The sequence below is a fragment of the Beta vulgaris genome, chromosome 9, assembly GCF_026745355.1.
Source record: "Beta vulgaris subsp. vulgaris cultivar EL10 chromosome 9, EL10.2, whole genome shotgun sequence".
Taxonomy (NCBI): domain Eukaryota; kingdom Viridiplantae; phylum Streptophyta; class Magnoliopsida; order Caryophyllales; family Amaranthaceae; genus Beta; species Beta vulgaris.
In genome coordinates, this window is record NC_079210.1 from 50,574,909 (window position 1) to 50,600,668 (window position 25,760).

The window sequence follows — 25,760 nt, forward strand, 5'->3', positions numbered from 1 at the left end:
TTCATCTGAATAAAATTAAATTATTAACTTAAAATTATAAAGAATCTTTTCGTAAGATATTGTTAAAAGTAGTTTTAATTCCCTCTATAAGTGGAAGTTAAAATTAATTCCTTGTATACCGTTCGCCAGAAATTTGGTTTTTATTTTACTTAAGCAAAACCACTACTCGAGGTAGCGGTTAATTAACCACAAATGAGCCGCAAAAAGAAAACCGCTACATATAATAGTTGTTCATCAAACATTACCACTACTCCTAGTAGTCGCAACTCAAGCTGCCAAACTGGGCAATTCCATATGGAACAACATATATAATTATTTTAGCGGTTTTTTCACCACATACCCCTGAGAAAAAATTTATTCACCAAGGGTTATGCTATATGCAGCCCTTAGGGCTGCATATAAGACATAAATACATTGCTTAAAATGGAAATTAGTTGTCAATTTATGACAAAAGTTTGCATTAATTTATGTAATAAATGATCAATTAATGCTCGTTTTTTCCATATTTAGCTTCTTATATGCAGCCCTTAGGGTTGCATTTAGCTTTTCCCATTCACCAAATACCCCAACTTTTTTCAAAATTCGCCAAATACCCCTAACTTTTGAAAAAATTCACCAGATACCCCAAATTTTAAAAAAAATGACAAACAATCCCCTTAATGACTAACGGCGGTTAACTCCATTAGTCAGTAGTGTTAATTAACACTAAAAAACTCTAATTAACCTAAAAATCCTAAAAACCTAACTAACCTAACAACTCCAGCCCCACCAACTACAAGCTCCCACCATCCACCCCCCCCCCGCCAGTCGCGCCGCCCCCCTCCAATCCCTTTCCCCGCCAGTCGCGTCGCCCGCTACCCTCCCCTTCCCCTGCAGTCGTGCCTCCCCTACCCTCCTCTTCCCCCGCAACCGTCACGCAACCCCCTCCCTTCCCCGTCCATTCGCGCACCTTTCGGTCGATTTTTTTTTCATTTCAGATGGGGTTGAAGGCGTTTGCGAAGGAAGGGGAGGGGAGGGGAGGGGTTGGGCGGCATTTGCGGGGGAAAGGGAGGGAAGGGGGGTTGGGCGGCGTTTGCGGGGGAAGGGGAGGGGAGTTGTGCGGCGGTTGCAGGGGAAGGGGGGGAGAAGGGGGGTGGGGAAAGGGGGAGGGGGTGCTGGGTGTGGTGGGGGGGAGGGGTGGTGGGTGGATGGTGGGGGAGGAGGTGGGGTGGTGGGTTAGGTTGAGTTAGGGTTAATTAGGTAGAGTTAGGGTTAATTAGGTTGAGTTAGGGTTAATTAGGTAGAGTTAGGGTTAATTAGGTTGACTTAAGGCTAATTAGGTTGACTTAGGACAAACTTGTAAATAAACACTAACGGTAACTAACATCCGTCAACTTTTGGGGTATTTGGTGAATTTTTTAAAAAGTATGGGGTATCCGGTGAATTTTGAAAAAAGTTGAGGTATTTGGTGAATACATTTTTTTGTCAGGGGTATTTGGTGAAAAACCCGTTATTTTAGTGATGAATCCTAAAATTTATGTTTCTACTTAGAGATATATTATTTTCCGTTGCTAATTTTTTGTTTCTAATTGGAAATCGATTATTTTCCATCGCTATATAAGCAATTTTTGGTAGTGGTAGCAAATAACCAAAAAGAAAGCTAAACCAACTGGCAATTTAGAATAATAAGCCCGCTATTTTCCAACTCCCTCTTGTTGGCTTCTACTATAGGTCGTGGCTTGTTGTGCCAAAAGAATTTTTTTCTAACGTGCTATCTTACGTGGACTTGTATGCAGGAAATTGATTTTAACTTTGCCGCATAAAGGGAATTAAAACTCCCTTTAACAATATCCAGGAAAAGAATTCAATTATACAACATCTAAATACTAGTCAAAACTAACATATAAAAGTATATAATATAAATTTAAATTAAATCATTCTCCTATGCAATAATACAATAACCACAGTCATTAATATGATCTTATACTTCTCCAAACACTTTCATATTAGCATTTGAAAAATGATCTCCAATCTTTCAAAGGAATAGTCACATTCAAATATTCAAACATATTTCCTCCAACTATAGCCATGTTAATTGATGTTACTAACATCAAAACATAAGATTGGGCTTCGAACCCTCACAAACGAATTGGGCCTACTGATCTTACGCTGAAAAGTCAAAATCTTAGACATCACCAGGCTTTAATGCTTAATCGTATTAGCTAATCCGGTCTTGTAAATGTAGTTAAAAAAAAGTGTGGAGAATAAAAGAAAAATTAATTTTACCTAGACTGTGATACTATGTACAACTGTACAAGTGTAAATAATAATTGTATTAACCTCATTAAGTTAACCCTAACATTATATACATAGAGTTACAATACAGACCTAATACGAATATAATTCCTTTATATCTTGTGTATATATAATATTACACTAAGAATTACATTATATTCTAGAGGAAATACCTTTTAACAATTGTCAAATCACGAATCACCATCAGAATCATATACTTCTGTTGGATGTATTTTAGTACTCCCTCTGTCTTTTTTTATTTGCTACAAGCACTTTTTCACAAAGACCAAGGAGGGAGTGGGGACCATTGACATAAATGGAATTAACAAAAAAGCAAATAGGTAAATTGTGGGACCTATGTATTATATATGGAAACATTTACAAAATCAAGAAGGGAGTGATGGCAAATTTGTAAATAAAGTGTGGGACCTATGTACTATATATGGAAATATTTGCAAATGTAGCAAATAAATTGAAACACCCCTAAATGGCAAAATGTAGCAAATAAAAAAAGACGGAGGGAGTATATAAAAAGGTTGAACATTGACGACTATACAATGGAAAAATGGACAAAAACATACTCCCTCCGTCTCTTTTTATTTGCTACATTTTGCCATTTAGAGGTGTCTCAATTTATTTGCTACATTTGCCAACATTACTACAAATGATAATAAAACAAACATCCAAAAGTTCAGCCCAAAAAATTAGCCCACTTAATGAAATTCCCTAAACCTACCCAACCCACCTAACTCAATTTATTACCCCACTTCCTCCATTTAACCCCACCCCAACCCCCCTATAACCACTCCCTCCAAAACCCTAATCTCATAACTTCCGTCATTTTCTTCTCTCTCCTTCTGACTCTCTCTCTCCTTCTGACTGTCACTTTCCTCTCTCTTCTTTTCTTCAAACCCTCAGATCTAGGGTTTTTTACTCCAAAATTGTTGAAAAAAACAGTAGATTAATTATCTACTCTTTTCTGCGATCATTATAAACCTAGATTTTGTCATTTTGGAGTGATTTCAGAAACGAGTCCCCTGTTTCTTCGGTATTTTTGAGTGATTTTGGGTATTTCATGGATGAGTTTACTCCGAAATCAAAGAAACGGCTCTTTGATTTGATGGACGAGTTAGATGCGGAGGCTAAAAATTCTAGGGTTGCAAAAAAATCGTTGGATTTTGGTTCGTTTTGTTGGTCTTGTGGCGCGCCTTCAAGAAAACCACCAGATCTTGAATTTGGTGGTGTATTTGAGGGCAAAAAACCTGAAAAATTGGAAGATCCACCTCCGGAAGGCTTTAAATCATGGCGAGCTTACCTCTCTTGGTATAAAACCATCTCGAAATGGTTTCGGAGAGTCCCCTTTCAAATTTTGACTCAGATCGGTCCACTCCTTAACTTAAATCTTTGTTTTTAAAATTTTAGGAAGTTTTTTTAACTTGCTTTGCCTGTGGGGTTGCGTTTGATTAGATTGCATGTTTAGGTTTTTGTGTTTTTTCATGTTTTAGCCTCGATTTGTTTATACGCATGTTGTTTATGCCTCGATCTGTTTATAAACTTGTTTATTTTGCCTTGATTTGTTTAATTTCTGTTTATTTTGCCTTGATTTGTTTAATTTCTGTTTATTTTGCCTTGAGTTGTTCTGTTTATATGATATTTTGCCTTGATCTGTATATATATGTTGATTTTACCCTTCATTACTGCTGTTTATATGATATTTTCACTTGATCTGTTAAAACATGTTAATTTAAGCCTTGAGTTGTTCTGTTTATATGATATTTTGCCTTGATCTGTATATATATGTTGATTTTAGCCTTCATTAGGTCTGTTTACATGATATTTTCACTTGATCTGTTAAAACATGTTAATTTAAGCCTTGAGTTGTTCTGTTTATATGATATTTTGCCTTGATCTGATATATATGTTGATTTTAGCCTCCATTAGGTCTGTTTAATGATATTTTCACTTGATCTGTTAAAACATGTAATTTAAGCCTTCAGTTGTTCTGTTTATATGATATTTTGCCTTGATCTGTATATATATGTTGATTTTAGCCTTCATTAGGTCTGTTTATATGATATTTTCACTTGATCTGTTAAAACATGTTAATTTAAGCCTTGAGTTGTTCTGTTATATGATATTTTGCCTTGATTTGTTAAACATGTTCATTTTATCCTTGAATTGTTCTGTTTATATGATATTTAGCCTTGATTTGTTAAAACATGTTCATTTTTCCTTGATTGTTCTGTTTTTATGATATTTATGCCTTGATTTGTTAAAACATGTTCATTTTTCCTTGAATTGTTCTGTTTTATGATATTTGCCTTGATTTGTTAAAACATGTTCATTTTTCCTTGAATTGTTCTGTTTTATGATATTTGCCTTGATTTGTTAAAACATGTTCATTTTCCTTGAATTGTTCTTTTTATGATATTTAGCCTTGATTTGTTAAAACATGTTCATTTTTTCCTTGAATTGTTCTGTTTTTGTTACCTTTTGCCTTGATTTGTTAAAACATGTTCATTTTTTCCTTGAATTGTTCTGTTTTTGTATTTTGCCTTGATTTGTTAAAACATGTTCATTTTTCCTTGAATTGTTCTGTTTTATGATATTTGCCTTGATTTGTTAAAACATGTTCATTTTTCCTTGAATTGTTCTGTTTTATTGATATTTGCCTTGATTTGTTAAAACATGTTCATTTTTCCTTAATTGTTCTGTTTTTATGATATTTAGCCTTGATTTGTTAAAACATGTTCATTTTCCTTGAATTGTTCTGTTTATATGATATTTAGCCTTGATTTGTTAAAACATGTTCATTTTCCTTGAATTGTCTGTTTTTATTGATATTTAGCCTTGATTTGTTAAAACATGTTCATTTTTCCTTGAATTGTTCTGTTTTTTATTTTGCCTTGATTTGTTAAAACATGTTCATTTTTCCTTGAATTGTTCTGTTTTATTGATATTTGCCTTGATTTGTTAAAACATGTTCATTTTTTCCTTGAATTGTTCTGTTTTTATGATATTTAGCCTTGATTTGTTAAAACATGTTCATTTAATCCTTGAATTGATCTGTTTATATGATATTTTGCCTTGATTTGTTAAAACATGTTCATTTAATCCTTGAATTGTTCTGTTTATATGATATTTAGCCTTGATTTGTTAAAACTGTTCATTTAATCCTTGAATTGTTCTGTTTATATGATATTTTGCCTTGATTTGTTAAAACATGTTCATTTAATCCTTGAATTGTTCTGTTTATATGATATTTGCCTTGATTTGTTAAAACATGTTCATTTAACCTTGAATTGTTCTGTTTATTATATTTTGCCTTGATTTGTTAAAACTTGTGCATTTACCTTGATTGTTCTGTTTATATGATATTTGTTATATATATGTTCATTTGCCTTTATTTGTGTGTGTGTTGGTGTGATCCTCTATGATGAAATAGGATGTTACATCCAAATTGTTACTCCATTTTGCATTTAATCAGTGGTAAAATGAATAGAATTGTAGTATAAAGAATTGATGAGGCATTTGTGTTATATTTTGGTTTTTGTTTGGCTGTCCAATTTAGTTTTAATGACATATACAAAGTTTACATGAGAGGTGCACTATGTTCCTCAATGATGAATGAGGTCAGATGATTTATATAAGGACATTATGCCTTTTAAGACCAGTATACTCATGTTGCCACCAATTTTTTGTGCTCTTCTTTTCAACTTTTCCTCTGTTTTAATAGCATGTGTTGAGTAATATGGATGAGTGGGGACTCCCTGAGAGGAACTTAAATCATGCCTTGATCTGGTTTTATTTGAAATTGGCCTTCATTATCATTTTGTCTTAAATATGATCGAGAAAAAAATGAAATCTAATTGAAGTTTTTGTGAAACAATGTTCAATTTGATTTTCTTTTTTTCTCGATCATTTGTTTGATACAATGATACCCTGTTTTTTGTTCTTAACCTCACATGAACTTTTATTTTTACTAACTGTTTTTTGCACTACAGTTTTTGTAAACCTAACTAAACTTGAACTTTTATTTTTACTAACTGTTTTTTTATGGATGTTATATCAAGTGTTTTCTTTTTTTTAACTTAACATAACCCAACATGTTTACATATTATAAATGTAAGATTTAGTACAAAATGTTTTTAACTACATATACAAAATGTTTAACAACCTATATATGTTGTATTTTACTTACAAAATGTTCTTGCACTCTAATGCCCAAAAAAATTGGCCTTCAAATGCCCATTGCTTGCTGTTTTTGCTTTATATTATCCCAAAACCATCATCTGAATCTTCATCCCCATAGTTTGCTTCTTCTTGATCATCTTCAAGATGACCTTCTTCTGCCCATTTTCTGCTCTCTTCTACTAATTGTGGGCTAATGACAATACTTGTTGGTAACTCACCCCTCCTCTCAAGTGATTTCTTCCCCATATGTGGTATGTGGTAATTGTTGTTACCCTTAACTATTAGAGTCTCCTTCATCACTTGTTGTAGAGTTAACCAAATGTGATTGCATAGCTTAGGATCATAGTTGTCAAATGCCTTGTTCACTGCCTTCACCAACTGTTTCACACTCCTAGGTGCTATTTGATCTTTTAAGGTTTGAATTGCATTAAAAAAACCAAGATCTAACACATTCATATCTGGTGACTGTGCTGGCTGATTGATTAATCTGATATCAAAACCATCTTTTTGTGCTTCCAACATGAACTGCTCATCAGTACTTGCTATGTGTGGCCTTGCATTGTCTTGGACAATCCATATTTGCTTGCATCCATTATCTGGCCACTTGTTTCTTATAGATGGCAGTATGTGATTTATGAGTTTCTCCCTTATGACATCTTTTGTGATGCTTAATTGAGCTTTGGTTTCAATCACCCCAGCATCTCTGTTACAACTTGACCTCTTTGCTGCCACCTCTTCTATGAATGGGAAGATTCCTATCTTCCCATCAAAACTGACCTCTCCACTTAGTGCTATGTGTGGCCTTGCTAGTGCAGCTATGAACATCACTTTGACAATGAACCTCTTGCTTTTGCATCTTCTTATGGCTCTGTTTCACCAGGAGCTAGGTAGTACCTTTGAGAAATTTTGCTCATGCAAAACCATTTCTCATCCACATGCACCAAATTATACATGTTGCTGAATTTTGGTATTGTTTGGATAGTGTTTGGTATGATAGAACCCAAACACCACAAAACCCTTGCAATTTTATGTGCTGGAGTCAGGTGTGGTTTTATGGCATTAGTGTGTTTTTTGATTGCTCCCCTTTTCACCAATCTGTGCAATGTAGACCTGTGTATCCTAGGGATGCTGCTGTTGCTCTTATAGTAGTCCTCTTTCTTAGAGGAATTGCCATTAACCTTTGAGGATCTAATTGAATTCTTTTTCTTCCTACCCTCCCTGTTTTTCTGTGATTCACATCTATTCTTGCATCTTCTTGAAGTTGTTGTCTTAACTTCTTCCATATTCTTCCAATTGTCCACCTTGAAGTATTCAATTCAATGGCAATTTTTTTGATAGCCCCTTGAGGTATAGTGAATATGCCATTAAATTTTGTGTAAGCTACTTGTTGTAGCCTGTTTGCAACATGACATCTTGAGTTGTTGTGCAAAAAATGTGTGCTGTTGACCACTATTTCTGGCTGTTGCTGTTCTTCATGTTCTTCATGTTCTTCCTCTGATTCACTATCTGTCCAATCATATTCTGAGACGTGTACATCTGAATCATCATCTAACCATTCAGCCACCAACTCTTCTTCATCATTCCCATGTTCCATTGCTGAGAAGTTATTTTCTTCTTCTTCACTTGATGTTGCTGGTGCTCTGTTAAGATCAAAGGCCTCTTGTTGTGGTTGAACTTGTAAGTCTGGTAATGGTTGTGGTTCTGGTTCTGGTTCTGGTTCTGGTTCTGGCAGTGGGTCATTCAGATCAAAACTTGGGTAAGTTGGTGGTGAATTAAGAGCTGATGGGGATGGTGTTGAAGTGTTATCAGTAGAACTGTCTAGGGGGCCATAGCTAAGCTATGGATGCCAGACATGTTCAAGCTGAGAAAGCTTCCACACTTTCCTCAAGTGAAGCTATGAAATCAGAAATGGCTTGTATAAAACTCTATGATGATTTTGCTCTGAGAGTTAATCTACCCAAACCCCCCCCCCAAGGAAATGGCTACTGCTGGTTTTTTATGGTGGTTTAAGCTGCTGGTTGGTGTCTTTGATGTGGTGGTGGCGCTGCTGCTGGTCTGTTTGGTTATGTTGATGGAAGTGGTGAAAATAATAAATGCAAGTGTAAAAGTGGTTGTGTATATATAGTCCAGATTTTTAGGATTTTTTTCATTTTTTGGGGGAAAATTCAATTCCCCTTAAGTTCGAATTTTTGGTAAAATTTCAATACCTGTTATGTAATCTACCTTTAAAATTTTGGAGGGAAAATTTTTGTTCCCTTTGGTTGTATAATTGTAACAGAATAGTTTAGTTGTATTGTTGTATAAAAATTTTGGAGGGAAATGAAATCCCTCTTTCTATATAATTGGCGCCTTCCTTAAAAAAAATGTGGGCCAACTCTTTTTTTTGCCTTCTAATCTTTTTTCACAACTTAATTAACCACAATTATTTTCTTCAAAACACCCACTGCACACCCACTGTACACCCACTGTACAGTGGTCCCCCCCCTTTTCCTTGGTCTTTGTGATAAAGTGCTTGTAGCAAATAAAAAGAGACAGAGGGAGTATATAAAGATCGACAAGTCTTATTCCTTTTCCACTTTCTAACTTGTACACATTTTTCTTATAAATGTTTCTTCTCGTTATTTCTCTGTTGGTTTCCACATTTGCAAAAATAATGAAAATAAAAGTATAACATCTAATTCATAACTTCTTAAAATAAAAAGTATAAGTTTTAATTTGGAATAGAGGAAGTAAGTCATTTTTAGAAACCACACAGAATAGTTAGAAAAATATGATAGTAGCATGGGCGGTTCTTGGCTCATGCAATCACAGCGATAGAATAGGACCCCCAAAATATAAGGGCCCTAAAATATAATTAATTTTAATTGTTTGAAGATTAGACAAAAGAAAATATTTGGACAATAGTAAAGGAGTAAGGGAAGGAGAACATAAAATTCATCAAAGTTTTGTTGTTGAAACTTTTGGAGATAGTCGTCATTAGCCAGCTGTAAATACAAATCTTATACTTCTATCTTTTTTGAACTACAAATGAAAGGTCCAATTTAAAAAATTATAGAGGACCCCTGTTGAATCTCATTGAACACCACATGTGAGTGACCCACATTGGAGAAAGAGGAGAGACTAAACTACTTTATAAGATTAGGAGTTACTCTTCTTATCACCAATTGTTTTAAAAATGGAAACTCTTTGGACTTGTAAGTGGCCTAAACTATCCTCCTCCTTATTGGATTACTCAGGTCCATTCATATAATTTGAAAATTAACAACCCCCATTATTTTTACCCATATTTTCCCCGCCCCTGGATTAGGGTTGACAATCAAGTCGGGTTGGGTCGGTTTTAGGTTGACCTGTTTTGTATTTCAGGTCACTTATCCCTGACCCAAACCCGACCTTATATTTATCGGATTGACCCGAAACCAACCCAAAATGACCTGAAATAAAAATCTAAATATCCAATGATAAAAAAACTGTCAATTAATTCAAAAAGGTAATGTACATGAACATGTTTAAGTTTCAACATTAAAAGCCGAAATTTTCAGGTTAAAGTGAAATGGGCTTGGCCCAATATTATAACCTAACCGCCTAAGGGCTAACTTAACATAATATAAGTTATTTTTAAAGCAGGTCATTTCGGGTTATTTTCAAGTTGAAAAAGTTAACTTAAACCTAACCCATTTTATTTTCAGGTCGGGTTGGGTCGACCCATTTTTTTAGGTCGGAAATCTCAACCCAAACTCTAAATTTTCAGGTCAGTTTCAGATCGGATTATCAGGTTGGGTCATTTTTGCCAACCTACCCTGGATAGTAAAATGTAGACTTGCAACAAAAGCTAGAGGCTAGAGCACAATGAAACAACGAAATATATGTGTGTGTGTGAGAGAGAGAGAGTGAACAGTTTATGTGTGTGTGTGTGTGAACAGTGTATGTGTCCTGTATATTCATCCTCATGTAGTCTAAAGACTCTAAAGTCTTCTCCAAAAATATTTCTTGTTATTTTGTTACACTTGGCTCAAACAAAGATACACTTTTAAAACATGAAAAATTATTAACTAACTAGAAGCACTACTTCACAAATCACACTTACAACTTAATCCAACAGCTCGAACCGTAAAATTGGTGAATGGGTCGTGGGCCAGATTTTTTTAGTCTGATATGCAAAACTGGTCCAATCCGATCCATGAAACGAACCAGCCCAACTTAAATCATTATTCACTAAATTGTGTATATTTTAATCAAATAATATATATTTTAATAAAATTGCATTATTACATTTCAATCAAATTCAAAAATGATGGAATTATTCATTAATATTAATAATTGCATATATTTTAACTAATTTTAAAGGTTTAATGTAACAATAATAAATGATTACAATGATTAAATAATTTTGGAAAAAAAGAATTATCATGCCAACCCGCTAGGCCTATGAACCGCCGAAACAGCTTCTTGAACCGTGAAATCATTTTTGGCTTGCCCAAAGCCCACCCCAAAGTAAAACATCGGGGAGGAGCGCGGGCCAAAAAAATATCCCCAAAATAAACCACCCAAAATTCGGGACAAGCTTTTTTGATCAGCTTTACTAGTATGACGTAACCATGACGTGATGTAGAGAGATGTTTCTTGTGAGCTAACAATAAGGAAGTACTGAGAGTGTCATCGGAATCCCCCCTTATCAAGTATGATCCAAGCATTTTTAGCTGTGTTGTTTGAAGTCCATACCCTAAGAGCAACGTGTCATAGGGATGGCAATCCAGTCTGAATCCGAGACCTTGGTCCGATCCGACTATGATGAAAAAAAAATCTGCATTTGTTTCCGTTTAAAAAGTCCGATTTCAAGTTGGAGTTGGGTCAGAGCCGGATCTAATGAAAAGTTTGACTCATCTGATCCGACTCCGATCGACTTTGAGGTAATCAGTCTTATTTTTGTCATATTAATGTATTATGTATGTATGCTCTAACTTTGATTTTAACTTCCAAGGCAATGGTCATATTTTATGTATGTGGCAAAAGATATATATAGTCATTAGTCATACACAATACACATATCATGTCATTTATAGTAATTAATTTTAGTTAATTATATACTTCGGAAGATTTTTAACTATCATTTGAAATATATTCAAGTTTTTTTTATAATATAAATTTGTGCAAAATAAAGTCATTGTCGGGTGTTCGAATTTTAAGTCGAATCGAATTCGAATTATCAAGGTCACATGTCGGAGTCGGGGCGGGTCAGAATTACAATTTGACTTCTTATAAGCTAAGATCGAATTCGGATTATGCATAATCCGATGCAAGTCTGACCTGTTGTTATTCCTACACGTGGATGATTGATTTGATAGGGTTTCAAGTCAGTGATGCATGTGTAGGGAAGCAGCCACAATCAAAAGTTAATAAATTTACAATTTTTTTTTTTTTTGTATATATCCCACTTTACCACTCAAGTAAAAACATTATTTACATGATACTCCCTCCGTTTTCTTTTGTTGTTCCTGTATTATACATTGGGAGATTTCAATATCTTGTTCCCACTTCCCATTTTGAATCTATCTATACACTATGTAATTTTATGGCTTAAATTCTCATTGGTTTTAAGCTGTAATAATTGTGTTGTGAACACTATGCAATATTCATATCTTATTTTTTATCTCTCAAATTTTTGTCTTATTAGTTGCCGAATATAGATTAATTCAAATGGTTTGAATATTTATTTTTAATTAATTTTATATAAAATAGTGAAATCTTACCTATTTTGTAAATTGCATAGGTTTTTACCCCAATTTCAAATAAAATAACAAAAGATCTAAAACGCATGTGTATAATAAAACGTTCAATAAAATACTAAAACACCTACAAGGGTCACTCTAAAAACATATGGACCGCAATGGTGGGCTACAGTCGCCAGCCCTCTTTGTAGCTTCACCCTTGGCCTGGTGATGTGGGTTACCATACATATAGCCAACATGAATCCTTAGTGACTATGCTACCAAAAGACATATAGACTATAGTCCTTTGGTGCGTGATTATTAAGATCTCCTTTATCTCGACCTCTAATTAAACTCATTCTAGACTCGAGTTATGTCTTATATCTCATTCATTTTGAAATAAATGAAACATTATTTTCAAAAGAATTAATGTTTAAGAAATCATTTCCTTTATTTCGAAGCGAAGGAAATATAAATTCTATTTATATCTTATTCTATAAATCAAACAAGATTTTTTTCCTCCTTTAGAAACATAAGGTCAATGAACAACATTATTGCAATAATATTATAATAACTCTCAAAGAAAAGATCAACATTATTGCAATAACTTTCCATGTGTCCATTTCAAATCCACAACTCAATAAGCTTAAAAGCAGTCAAGCTAAGCTCCATGCATAGTGATCGTGAGACCCACCGATTTATATATATGTATACTTGGATTGGTTGTTGGCCTCCAAAAGCTACAAGTTTGTGAGTCCTTCCTAGAATCATCGGTACATACCTCAAGTACGTTGTACATAAAATAATATGATAAGAGTATATATTCTTCGTTTCATATATATACATGTTTTATATAATTACTTTTTCATGATTTTCATGTGTTTATGTAGACCCTCTAGGAGTATTATATGAATCATATGTATGCAGACAATTATTGTAGCTCGACAGAATAATCTCATGAAAGATTGAAGGTTTGAAACTGATCATAACAGGAAAGATGAAAGAACATAATCAAGTGGTCAATATGCTAGCAGAATATAATCTTTGCCTGAGATTTCTTTCTGAAAATTATGATTTTCTTTCTGCAATAGAGAGTTGTAAAACGAAGAAATTTAATATTTTATGTTGCATGGCACGCTTTATCTGAAGAAACATAAGTACTTTTCTTGAGAATATTTACGTAGCCTCGTGTTGAGTTTAAGGGTTGCCTTATTGTACGTATGAGGCCTTCCGAGTTCCGAATACCTCGTGATGAGATTGAACTTTGTTCTAAGCAATAAGTTGGGCTTTTTCCTCCAATATTAATAATTAATTAAAATAAGATATCTGTTGCAAGTATTTTGGTGCAATCGTTACATATGTTAGGTAAGATGAAAGTCGAAGTTACCGGATCAAACCCTGTCACTGGTCAACCAGACTTATGTTAGTAGGCTAGACATTTTAAACGTGGTTGGGGAGAAAATGTAAAAAGTGTAAGGAGTATCCCAACCCTTCTCCAAAGTGTTTGAATAAACATAATTCTAAACTTTAGGTTGCAAGGTATATTAACCTAATGCTAAAACAAGATTATTTGTTTGGACTCCTGAGTATTTCAAATCGCTATTAGCCGGCGTAGACTATAGATATTAAAAGTAAGCTAAGAGCTCGAAAAAATCTGCTATATATTAATGATTGGAGTAGTTGTTGTAGCAACTTGTGCTTTCATTGAATATTTTGAGAGTTGTAATTGTCCTATTTAAAAATTTTTGAAATTTTGAGGAGCCATGAAAGTCTTAGATATATAGGAACCATATGTTGTATGGATTTGTCTTTAGCAATTAGCATTAGGGTCAAACGTGTGAAAAACTAAGTTAAAGATATAAGAAAGACATAAGGTTATTACTTCCTCCGTTAGGGGGTGTGTACAGGATAGGGTTGGACCGAAATTTAGACATGACCGGTCCAACGTAAATTAGAACTCCGATCTACCAGTCCAGTACAGTCCAAAGCAGGAAAATTTCATTCCGGACCGGTGGATTGGAATTTCTGTATTTTTAGTATAAAAAAAAAAGTTTAAAGGTTAAAAATAATTTCAAAATTATGAAGTTAGAAAACTAAAAAAATCCTACTCTTTATTAACTTTAAGAATGTGTTAGAATTATTAAATTTTAATTTATCGAATTTATAAATACGTATAAATCTAAATTAAATTTTTTTTTTTTAAAAAAATGTAGATTCCGGTCCAAAATCGGACTGTAATTCCTGATTCTGGTCCACCGGTCCAGCTGCGTACGAACCGGTCTCGGATCGGTACATACCCATACTGTCAATCCCATAATATAGTGCTTATTTCTCTCTCTTTGAGGTCAAACTTTAAAATATTTGACCAAATATTTTCATTAATATATACAAAAAAACGTAGATATTCAAGTAATCTTGTTAGGTTCGCCTCAATGTGTAATTTTTTAATATCAATTTTTTATTTTTTATTATTATATAATTGAAGATATGAAAGGTCAAAGATATATCTTGGAGATTGTGTAAAACGCAAACAAGAAATATATTACGAGACAGAGGGAGTACTTACCAAAACAAAAAGTACATGACTTTAGTTGATTCAAAATACATAACAACACTTATTAGTGATTATTGATTTCGTATTGGATTTGCACATAAATACACCAATTAATAACTTCATACTCCATCCTTTCCAAGTTAAATGCAGCATATTCACTTTTCACATGTTTTAAGTGTTTATATATAGCTAAGGGGTGGTGGTTAGGGTTAGAATATTAGATTAGGGGGTTAGGGTTTAACTTAGGGTTTTTTTATTCGGTAATTTACTGGCCCAAGCAGGCTCAACCCTCATGAGTTAGGGGGTATGAAGGGGATCCCAAATCATAAGGAAACTTTACACAAACACCCCAAATATGGGGGTGATGACAATCGAACTCCCGACCATAAGGTTGAGACTTGGGAGGTGGGAGCTCCAACCATTGGACTCCCACATGATTCTCGTTTAACTTAGGTTTATATTAGTTAATTAGCTAAGGGCCTAGGGTTAGGGGAGATTAAGGTATAATGAGTCAATCACTAATGGAAGTCTAACACCGTTAGTCATAAGGGCAAGTTGATGTATTTTTTGAAAAGTAGATTATATGGTGAATTTGAAAATTTCCGAATATATATCGTGCAAAAAAATTATCAGAGATAATAAGGTGAAAAAACCGATAAAAACGAAAACATCTAAAAACAAATAATAATATCGACATCGTTCGAGGCACCCATTAATTTATTTTTTTATTTTTTGAAAAAGAAGGCGGTCCATGGTACGATTAGCCGGTGAACATGAAAGAAAACGTTTAAAAAATCAACAAAAAGTGAGGAAGATATTAAGCGTCCGAGTCGAGTTAAGTACGTTACAAACTCAGCATATTACGAAAAGAATCCAACTTTACCGAGTTATTGAGTCTGACACAGTTTATGTCATACAAAAAAAACTCCGTGTTAAAAATATAAACTTGACTCAAACTTAAAAGTTGAAAACAAAAAAAAACCCGCTACTTTATTTAATGGGGCCCAACTTATTTCGTTGGTATTTATACGAGTAATACCATTCTCATATTCCTCATCACTCACGTTAGTTATTTCTACACATTGTTAGTTCATCTCTTTTTCTCCCTAAATTTTACAAAAATTGAAGAAGAATTTAGAAGAGAATAATATGAAGGTAGGAGAAAGTGGATTTACTTCTGAGAAAGAAACGCATCTTACAGTTTGTAAAACTTCGCTGTTTTTCACGGGTGATGGTTTCACTGTTTATGATTGTAATGGACAACTCGTATTCCGAGTTGACTCGTATGGTCCTGATTGGCGCGATCAGGATGAAATTGTCCTCATGGATGCCTCTGGACGTTGCCTCCTCACGGTTCGCCGTAAGGTTTGTTCTCTTTATCTCTCTCCTATCATTTTGTGTACTCACTGAGTCAACTCAGTGAGTACAGTTTTGGTGTTCTTTGACGGTTTCTTTACATCCCCGCCAGTTTTATTTTTAAAAATCTTGTGATTTAGAATGATTTGAAATTCTAATATACATGGACTCAGTTTTTTTTAAACTGCTCCATGTATTTGTTTTTACCTAATTATTTTGTTTGTAAATGAATAACAATCATTAATATCTTTATATCTCAATAATTAAACATTAATGTATAAAAATTACATTTCCGAAAAATATATATTGAGACGAACCTAATAAATTAGTATAACCATCGTAAAACTGCGTTGAGAAAAAATAAAATGGTAGTTGAATCTTGGTAAGGAGTAAGGACTAAGGATTAATAGGTAGAGTTTGTCGAGACCGTCTATGTTTAAATTCAAATTAGACAATGATAAGTCCAATATTAAAAATAAAATTAATCTAATAATGACTAGGTTAATTTCTTTCACGGACTTATAATTTAGTCTATTTAGTAATTAGGTTTAATTTTATATTAAAATTAGATTGTTTCTTTTAATAATTTTTGTAACGGGTATGAATTAGATTCGAGATTCATAGCAATGTGATTTAAGTCGTGAATTGTTGATTTAGCAGTGGGTCAATTTGTGACCACCTACTGAGTGTGATGTCTCTCTTGTGGCGGTAGTTGAAAGGTATGAAGAGATATACTCCATTTAGAAAGTGTCGGTTTTCAGATTTGAATCTTTGATTTTTGGTTTTTGGGGACTCAAAATCTTGATAATGCTTCTTTTTAGTCTATCCACACAATAAAGATGATAATAAATATGATAGATAATTGATATATATTATTACTCCCTTCGTTTTATAATATAGTATTTATTTTATTTTAGATGTGTCAAATTTTAAAATCTTTGACCAAATATATTCATTAATATATATAAGAAATTAAGAAAACATGCTCATATGGATTTTGTTAGATTAGCCTCAATATGTAATTTACAATAAGATATTGAAGATATCGAAGGTCAAAGGTTTATATTGGAAACCGTGCAAAAAAGATACAAGCTCTATAGTATGAGGGGGAAGGGAGTAAAAGATACTAGACAATTGTGCAGTGCAATTAGTGCACCCTCAGCAAGATAGTAATAGCAAGTTGAATTTGTCTTGTGAGAGATCGCCTACTTTTAAATTAAAATTAGACAATGGTAAACCCAATATTAAAAAGAGAATTAGTCCAATAATGACTAGGTTAATTCTTTTCGGTGACTAATTTAATCCATTTAGTGACTAGATCTATTTTTATATTAAAATTAGACCGTCTCTCTTAATCATTTTTGTAGCAAGTTACTCCTTTGAGCAATTAGCCAAGGGCCCAAGGAACATCAATATAGTATATCTTTTTAGAAAAAAAACATTGGAACAAATTAATTTTTTTTGGACATGCATAGTAAATTTTCATCATTAAACTTTTGGAGAATGGACAACTTTGTATTATAGCAAATAAACGTCTTTCTTTTAGGAACGTTTCATGATGTGTGAGAGGCATAAAATTCAGTTTAGGACAAATATACTCATCTAAATCTAATTCAGATAATTGTAAAACCAATATTACGAGTCTATTTTGTTCACTTTAATTTTCGTTCTTATAAGAAAAAATGAGTGTAGATAGGTTAATAAGGACTATTAAGGTCAGATTAGTTCAATTTTGTCAAAGATAAAGTTTGACATACTAAAAAATAAAAATAATAGGTTTAAATAAAGTCTAATAAGTTCAAATAAACAAAAATAAATTTAAACGAGGAATCTTAAAAAGAATAACAAGCTAGGAATATTCTATATGTAGCATGTGTGGATGACATGAAAAAGTTTGAGAAGTCGAAGAATCTAGGAATTGAAAAATTGTAGTCATATGTTGACATGTGCTAAATACTAACTTTTTCAAAATAAATGAAATAATTTACCTAGTCCTCTAGATGAGTATCCCATAAGTAGTTTTACTTCGGATTAACTGATAAACCAAATAATAAAATAAGATAAGACAAAATAAATTGAATCGAACAAACCCTAAACATTAACATGCGAGTTTCTTCATAAAAAAAAATAATATAAATTCATTGCTATTACTATCCTTTAGGTAAGGCGGTAACTCAGTAAGTACTATTCCAAAGTGTACGGTACAATAAACAAACTCTTAAAACACTTTCCTCACAAAATATAGAAAATCTAAAAGAAACCTAGACGAAGGACCGTATTATCAGATCTAACTATATTAGATTAATAGTAAAGTGTACATCACTTAAAGTTGTAGATTATCAAGTTGTGAGGCCTTAATTAAATCATACATACCACTAGTCCACTACTCTATTTATTTATGCAATGATGTTGGTAAAATTGACGACCTTTAAGTAATAACGCCGCATGTTGAACTCTTCAACGTTAGAAACTTATGATAAGCTGGATTTTATTAATCATACATAACATACCACTAGTCCTTAATTATATCATATTCCACAATTAAATTAATCTTGTAATAGCAACTTATGATAAAGTACCAATAATATCTTAGCCGAGTAGTTAAGATTGAAGTGTTGTGAATGATATGTTACATGTTCGAATCTCCCTTCCTCTTCTTTGTACTTTGTATTGTTTTCGTGACTCATATAGCTTACGATAAGGTGGATTTGATTAATTACAGAGGCCAAGTCTACACAACAGATGGGAAGGTTACTTAGGAGAACGTACCGAAGGATTAAAGCCAATATTTAGCGTGAAAAGATCATCAATAATTGGACGTTCAGGAGTAAATGTTGAAACGTACCAAAATGCAGGGGAAGATTATCAAATAGATGGGTCATTTGCACAAAGATGTTGCACAATTTATGATACAACTACTAGAGAAGTGATGGCGGAGATCCGAAGAAAAGTGGATGCTTCGTCAAATGTGGTATTGGGTAAAGATGTTTTTTCTCTATTTATTAAATCCGGATTCGACGCCGCCTTCGCTATGGGCCTGGTGTTGGTATTGGACCAGATTAGCTCTGATGGGCTTGTTGAAGCTATTACTGGGTCTGATTCGGATAGTTCTCATAGTAATAATGGTGTGGACTCCAACTCCACCAGCCCAAAATAGGGTCCATTTATGTTATTGTTTTTTTTTTTTTTGGGGGGGGGGGGGGTTACTAGCACTTTTTTTTCCTTAATTAATGCACAACAGAGAAGTGTGAATTAATGAATTGTTTTTTTCTTGTTTTGGGGGGTTGGAGTAAAAAATAATGTCTATAATCGTTGTAATTTTATGGGGTACAGTTAAGAGAATGACGAGATATCTAAATATCTATTATGAAAGATATTTTTTGTAACTTGTTTGTTGTGAGCCCCATTACTTTTTTATATATAAGGTTTAGTCGTTTAGATATTTATAAATTTTATGTAATCAAACTCATCTTAATTAATGAAAAATATGTTATAAATCATTCATTTTATCGAAGTTATGAGAAAGTTGGATTGTCATGTGTAATTTTGATTTGATGATAAAAGACACATAAAGTGAATAGAAATGTGTGATCTGGTTTTGGATTAGGTGATCCTTAAAAAAGTTAATCCTAGCTTTTGTCTGTCTTTAAGATATATTAGGTGTAAGTTTTCTCAATTAGTCAAAGAAGTGGTTAATTACTTTCAACTGCCTTTTTAATTAATTGGATATCATCATATCAAGGTCGGTTGGAGTTTTGCTGTTCCCAATTCAGATTCTTCATCCTTCTATTCTGGGATTGGTTATAGCCGCCCATTCTTGTTGTAATCTCAATTCAGAATCTTGATGTAATCTCAATTCAGAAAAGTTCTAAAACTTAAAAGAAGCATTATTGTTTTCATATTCTTTTCAAGAACAACATTTATCAACGGTAAAAAAACTCGTATGAATCTGGTGCACACTAATTAATATATATCCAATATAGTTATGTAGGTTGTAATTATTACAACTTCCACTAATTTGTCCTTTTCTCTGCTCAAATTTCCTTATCTTTTCATTTTTTCTCTCATAACTGCTTCATTTTCTCCCTTTTTAAGTTCTCACTCTTTCTTTCATTTTTTGTGATATAGTTGATTGTACAATTGAACCTGTTATACAAGATTATAATTATATTGTTAGTTTCGATATAGTGTATTTGTGTGTGGTATAATGTATTTCTCTGTGCTATAATGTGTTTGTTTGTGATCTAGTGTATTTCTTTATGATATATTGTATCTTATTTGTGGTATAGTGTGTTCCTTTGTGCTATAGTATGTTTATTTGTGATTGTGTTTCTTTGTGCTATATTATGCGTGTTTGTGATTTAGTGTATTTTTTAATGATATAGTGTATTTGTTTGTAGTACAGTGTGTTTCTCTGTGCTATAGTGTTTTTTTTTAAACAAGAGGTATAATGTTTCTTTGTGTTATAGTGTATTTGTTTGTGTGATATAGTGTATTTCTTTCTTATATAATGTATCTGTTTGTAATATAGTGTGTTTCTGTGTATTATAGTAGTGTATGTTCCGATTCACGTGCGTGAGTTTGGTGCACACTAATTTTACTGTGAACCAGGTCCACACAAGTCGAATTGTATGAACGAAGGGAATATTAATTTTAATAATTGGATCACTTGATTATTGTGTTTAGGCTATTGTAATTCTAGGAATCGAATTTCAGTGGCCAAAATTGACAAATCTCGCTCTCATTTCGCTCTCTGAAATAATATACGTGATTTAGATAATTTTTTTAGTATCAAAGGATTTGTCTCGAAGGCCCATCTTGGAGTTTAGAGTTTTTTTTTGTTACATGAGAAATTAGGGCACCGGTCTCTAAAGGGAGAATCCTAATGAATCAAGACGAACAAGCTAAGTTAATCTAAAGAATGATTAGTCTAAACATTTGCAAGCACACCTTATGTTAGGATACTAGTTTATTGATATGTCTATTTTATATAGAATTTTACCCCCATTTCCCATGGATTATTGGTATTAATTGCGCTCTTCGGAGCCCTTTTTAGTACTAATGTGTGTCTTGTAGTGGTTGTGTTTTCAGATTAACTTTAGTAGGAAATAGCATATTTTGGTGCATTTCCTAATCCTTGACATCGCTACATGAGGCATGAAGTCAGGACGCGCGAAAATCTCACATTTGCCTAAAAACCTGATAACCGCCCGACCGGGCGCAATCCGCCCCGGTGGTCGGGCGATTCTTACTTAGTCAGAATTTGGATGCTGCAACTCCAAGTGAAATTGCTCCCGCGCCCGACCGGGCGAACCTTACTTAGCGCATTTTCAGAAAAGTCGAGCTGCCAGGCAAACTTTACATGCGGGCCCGACCGGGCGACATCCGCCCGGGCGGTCGGGCGAGACGAAGATTTATAATGTTGAAAAGCGCCCGGCCAGGCGCGACGAAGGAAAATGATACCTGACAACCGCCCGACCGGTCGGGCGGGACGATCTTTTGGCTGTTTTGAGCGTGTGTTGCGCCGGATTTGCAAGACATATAAATACTATTTTATTAGAGTTAAAAACTACGCCTTTTTACTAGAGAATATATTTTATAACTTTTTAGAGAGCTTTTGAGTTTACTCCATTGTTAAACATTGATTACTACGTTTTGATTCCTTCAAGTAAAGACTAAGTTTTCTTAATCTCTTCTTTCCTTTCATTTATTATCATGTCTTTTAATTTGTTCATTATTTGTTTTGCTATTTCAATTATGTGTGAGTAGTCCATTAATCTAGGGTTAAGTAAAACCCTAGCAATGATTTAATATATGAATTCTTCCATTAATCCCAAGTTTATATGATCAATTGTTCTTGTTTGATTGGATTGTTCTTGTGCTCATTATCATACTAGGGATAGGTGATTTTGATTTGACTCCGTATATCTTATTTTCAATGGGAATTGAATCTAGATGGTTTTGTTGATCCAATCAATGGTATGAATATCTTCTATGGGAATAGTTAGATGGGATTGCTAGGAATTTAATTGTGATGTTATGCTTAATGCCTCTTTCTTGCATGATTCTATGGGAATAGGTTTGATTGCTTGTTTAGAGTAGCCATTGGTACTCGGAGAGATCTTTGGTAATTATAGGGTGCATTACTCCTCTTGGATTCTTGATTATGTTATTTGGGATGGAATTTATTCATGTATTGGTCATGCTAGTGGTGATGCTTAATTCTAGATGTTTTAATTAATTGATTATATCTTGTGTGTTCCTAGTAATTGTCATAGTTTAGTGTTAGTCTTAGTCAACACCCTTTTCATCATTGTTTGTCACTCGTTTAGTTAAATTGAGTCAAGATATCTAGTGTTTGATACGTTTGTCCATGTGGATTCGACCCTGACTTGCTCTGCTACATAGTTGGGTAGTTGGTTAGGTAATTACTTTTGATAGGTGCGCGACACGCCTACCATTTATCTAGTATTCTAGGTGATTATGGAAAATATGTGAATTTATGTTATAGTTGGATTAGGAGTTTTAGTCATAGTCGATTTAGGTTAAGTTTCCTAAACCCTTGTATGTATATTTTACCTCTGATTACGTAATATAACAAGTTAAATTTTGAATTTTTTCCTTGGATAATGCAAAAGTGGGTTTTAATTCCCAAAATATGTCCAAAAAAATTAAAATTTCCTGCGTACCGTCCACGTAGGACGGCACGCGAGATTTTTTTTTTAGTAAAACCGCTACTTGCAGTAGCGGTTTACAAGTGCCGAGAATTTTTTTTTTCAACTTAGGTAAAACCGCTACTCGGAGTAGCGGTTTATTATGAAAACTGATATCTACTTACCATATTTTGCGCAGGTAAACCGCTACTCAGAGTAGCGGTTTATATTTATAAACCGCTACTCAGAGTAGCGGTTTATTTTAAAATTAAACCGCTACTTTGAGTAGCGGTTTCCGTGGGTTAAAACAAAAAAATAATAATTTTCTCGCGTGCCGTCCTACGTGGACGGTACGTAGGGAATTTTAATTTTTTTGGGCATATTTTGGGAATTAAAACCCACTTATGCATTATTCAAGGAAAAAATTCAGTTAATTTTTCCTAATAATATTTTCTCTCTAAAATTTAACACCTTATATGAAACCAATATAAAAACCGACTTGCTATCATCCTTATCAAGTTATTCTCTACATAACTCGAAACAAATATAAATGATTAAATGGGTACGGGAAAGAAGCCCTTATTATTTGCTAAAAATTGTTTTTCACACTTAGAAGGCGAGTTAAGCATAAAATTGAGCCTCAAGTTTTAGTATTTTTCACCAATTGGGGACTCAAGTTTTTTTTTCACCAATTGAGTACTCTGATTGATTTTCACTACAATTAAACTATAACCACCCGTAATAAACTCTCTCCTCTGGTCCTCCCCTTACCCCTTTCTCTCTCTTCCCCACAAACACAAACACTCACCCACACAAACACCATCTGCCACAAAACAACCACCACCAGACACCTAGCTACAGCCACCGACCACCACTCCACCTCAGCACCGACCAAGCTCCACCTCACCACTCCAGCACAACACCACCATCATTAACCACCCTAAACCCGAGCACAACCCCGCAAACCAACATCAAATCCAACCCCACCACGATACAACCCACCAATCCACCAACCGTCCACCTCTAGCACAACCAAATCGGCGGCACTCAACCCAAACCAACGAGCAACCCAAACGAAAGAAGAAGGTGGTGAGAGAGAATTTCGAACAACAACCACCACCATTGTTGTTGAGGTTGTTCATTTTCTGTTGTTGTTGGTGTGAGGGTGTTGAAGGGGTCCAGCGAGATCTCAGGCGAGGGTGAGTGAGCATGAGTGTAGGTAGATGTGTGAGGATGAGGGTGGTTGCACGTGGAGGGACTACGGTCGGATAGGGGCGGCCAGGGTTGCTCACCGACGATGGTTGTGGTGGCCGTCAGTAGGGCATTGATGGTGGTTGACTGCTAGTGGGATGAGGGGGTGGTGGTGCTTTGTGGCTTAATTTGGTAGAGGAGAGAGAAATTTATGGTTTGGGGTCTAATGAGGAAATTAACCAAAAGAATTAGCAATAATTACTTCCAAAATTAGTCTCAGTACTCAATTGGTGAAAAAAAAAACTTGAGTCCCTAATTGGTGAAAAACACCAAAACTTAGGGCTCAACTTTATACTTTACTTGAGGGGGTGGTGGTGCTTTGTGGCATATAGAAATTAAGAGTAATTATATAAACGTAGATAAAGATAGATAAAAAGCACTCTAAATAATACCAAAGTTTTAAAATGTACAAAAATAAAGTAACAAAAAGAGTAAAGTTGTAGTTATTTTAATACCAAACGTAAGTATGAATAATAATATTTCGCCAGCTAAAAAGGTTATGAAAATATTAATTCCAGAATTAGGAATATTAATTGGGCAAGGATTTAAAATACTCCATCTTTTGGTGTGTAAGATATCAAAAAGTGACAGGTGTCCAATTAATAAAAGTTCTTGGGTTAAAATGTTCTTAAACCTCCACTTATCTTGCAATAATTTTTAACAATTAGCATCAATGACCATGACCACACGACTTAATCACGTAATCTTTGTTCTCTCAAAAGTTATTACAACAAAAGGTGACAACTTTATAATCTTTTAAGGCTTTATAATGCTAATGCAGATCATATATCACTATGGATTTCTTAACCCAAGTTTATCTGCTCCAGCAAATTAATCAACTTGAACATGATTTTCAGTCAATTTATCAGCTGCATGGATGTGTACATGCATGCTTTTTAGTGTCTTTTCTATTCCATGATTGATATTATTAATTCTATCCTATTTGTTATAGTGCTAGCTTGTTAGGGTAGAAGTAGTAGAGGCCAACTGTTTATTTGCACATAACAATTCACAATCCCTCATCCACATGTTGTAGACTATTGTATTCCAGATATTTTGGCTTCCTTTGACAATTAGTGATAGCTAATGGAGATAACTAACTCTTGTTCCGGACAATACACCCGAATTATTTATCAATGTGTATTTATTTGAATATTAATTAGTGATAGTTAATGGAAGATAACTAACTTTTGTCCTGGACAATAATACACCGGACAATTAGTGATAGCTAGTTTGTTTGAATATTAATTATATGATTTATTTGGTTACTATTTAATTTTATGTTTTTTTTTTTAATTTTTCTCACTTGAAATCTTGATTTTTAATTTGATGTCAAATTTTTGTTTTTCAAAATGTCGAGCAGCTTTTGAAAACACCAAGAAATAAGTTTCTTTTCCTTTATATAGTTATTAATCTAATTTAACAATGTTAAAATATTTGACTCTTGATATTTTAGTAAAAATACGACATGACTAATGAAGTCATGAGATGGCTTTTTTTATTTTTGTCCACATTTTCAACTTTTTCTTTGCAGAACATGTGAATGACAAAATAGGTAGCTTTAAATAATTAAAGGTGTTTTTTTCTTGATTGTACTTGACTTTTAAAGGGTTTTTTTTTTTTTATTATTTAGGCGGGTTCATCTGACTTTATTTTTCACAAGGTAAAATTCTCTTAGATTAACATCATGTAAATGTCAAACTAAAATAACCATTAAAAACGGAGGATGGAAATATTCGAATAATACGACGTAGCATAATATATTGATTGTAC

The 25,760-nt window shown here is 33.6% G+C and overlaps 2 protein-coding genes across 2 annotated transcripts; one reads left to right on the forward strand and one right to left on the reverse strand.

Annotated features, from left to right (window-relative positions):
- Positions 1-6,543: 6,543 nt before the first annotated feature.
- LOC130590239 (uncharacterized) lies at positions 6,544-7,293 on the reverse strand. The gene has a single exon (XM_057392295.1). It carries the CDS (start codon positions 7,291-7,293, stop codon positions 6,544-6,546), a length of 750 nt encoding a protein of 249 aa, XP_057248278.1.
- An 8,480-nt stretch (positions 7,294-15,773) lies between these two features.
- On the forward strand, positions 15,774-19,592 carry LOC104904558 (protein LURP-one-related 12). Its single transcript, XM_010692836.4, has 2 exons — positions 15,774-16,092; positions 18,806-19,592. The coding sequence occupies exons 1-2, from the start codon at positions 15,877-15,879 to the stop codon at positions 19,238-19,240; spliced, it is 651 nt and encodes a 216-aa protein (XP_010691138.1). The 5' UTR covers positions 15,774-15,876; the 3' UTR covers positions 19,241-19,592.
- Positions 19,593-25,760: the final 6,168 nt, after the last annotated feature.

Bases quoted from the DNA above. Each gene is read 5' to 3' on its own strand.
- LOC130590239 (XM_057392295.1), bottom strand. From the start codon at position 7,293: ATGTTCATAGCTGCACTAGCAAGGCCACACATAGCACTAAGTGGAGAG.
- LOC104904558 (XM_010692836.4), top strand. From the start codon at position 15,877: ATGAAGGTAGGAGAAAGTGGATTTACTTCTGAGAAAGAAACGCATCTT. The intron at 16,093-18,805 runs GTTTGTTCTCTT...GATTAATTACAG, and splicing joins TCCTCACGGTTCGCCGTAAG to AGGCCAAGTCTACACAACAG.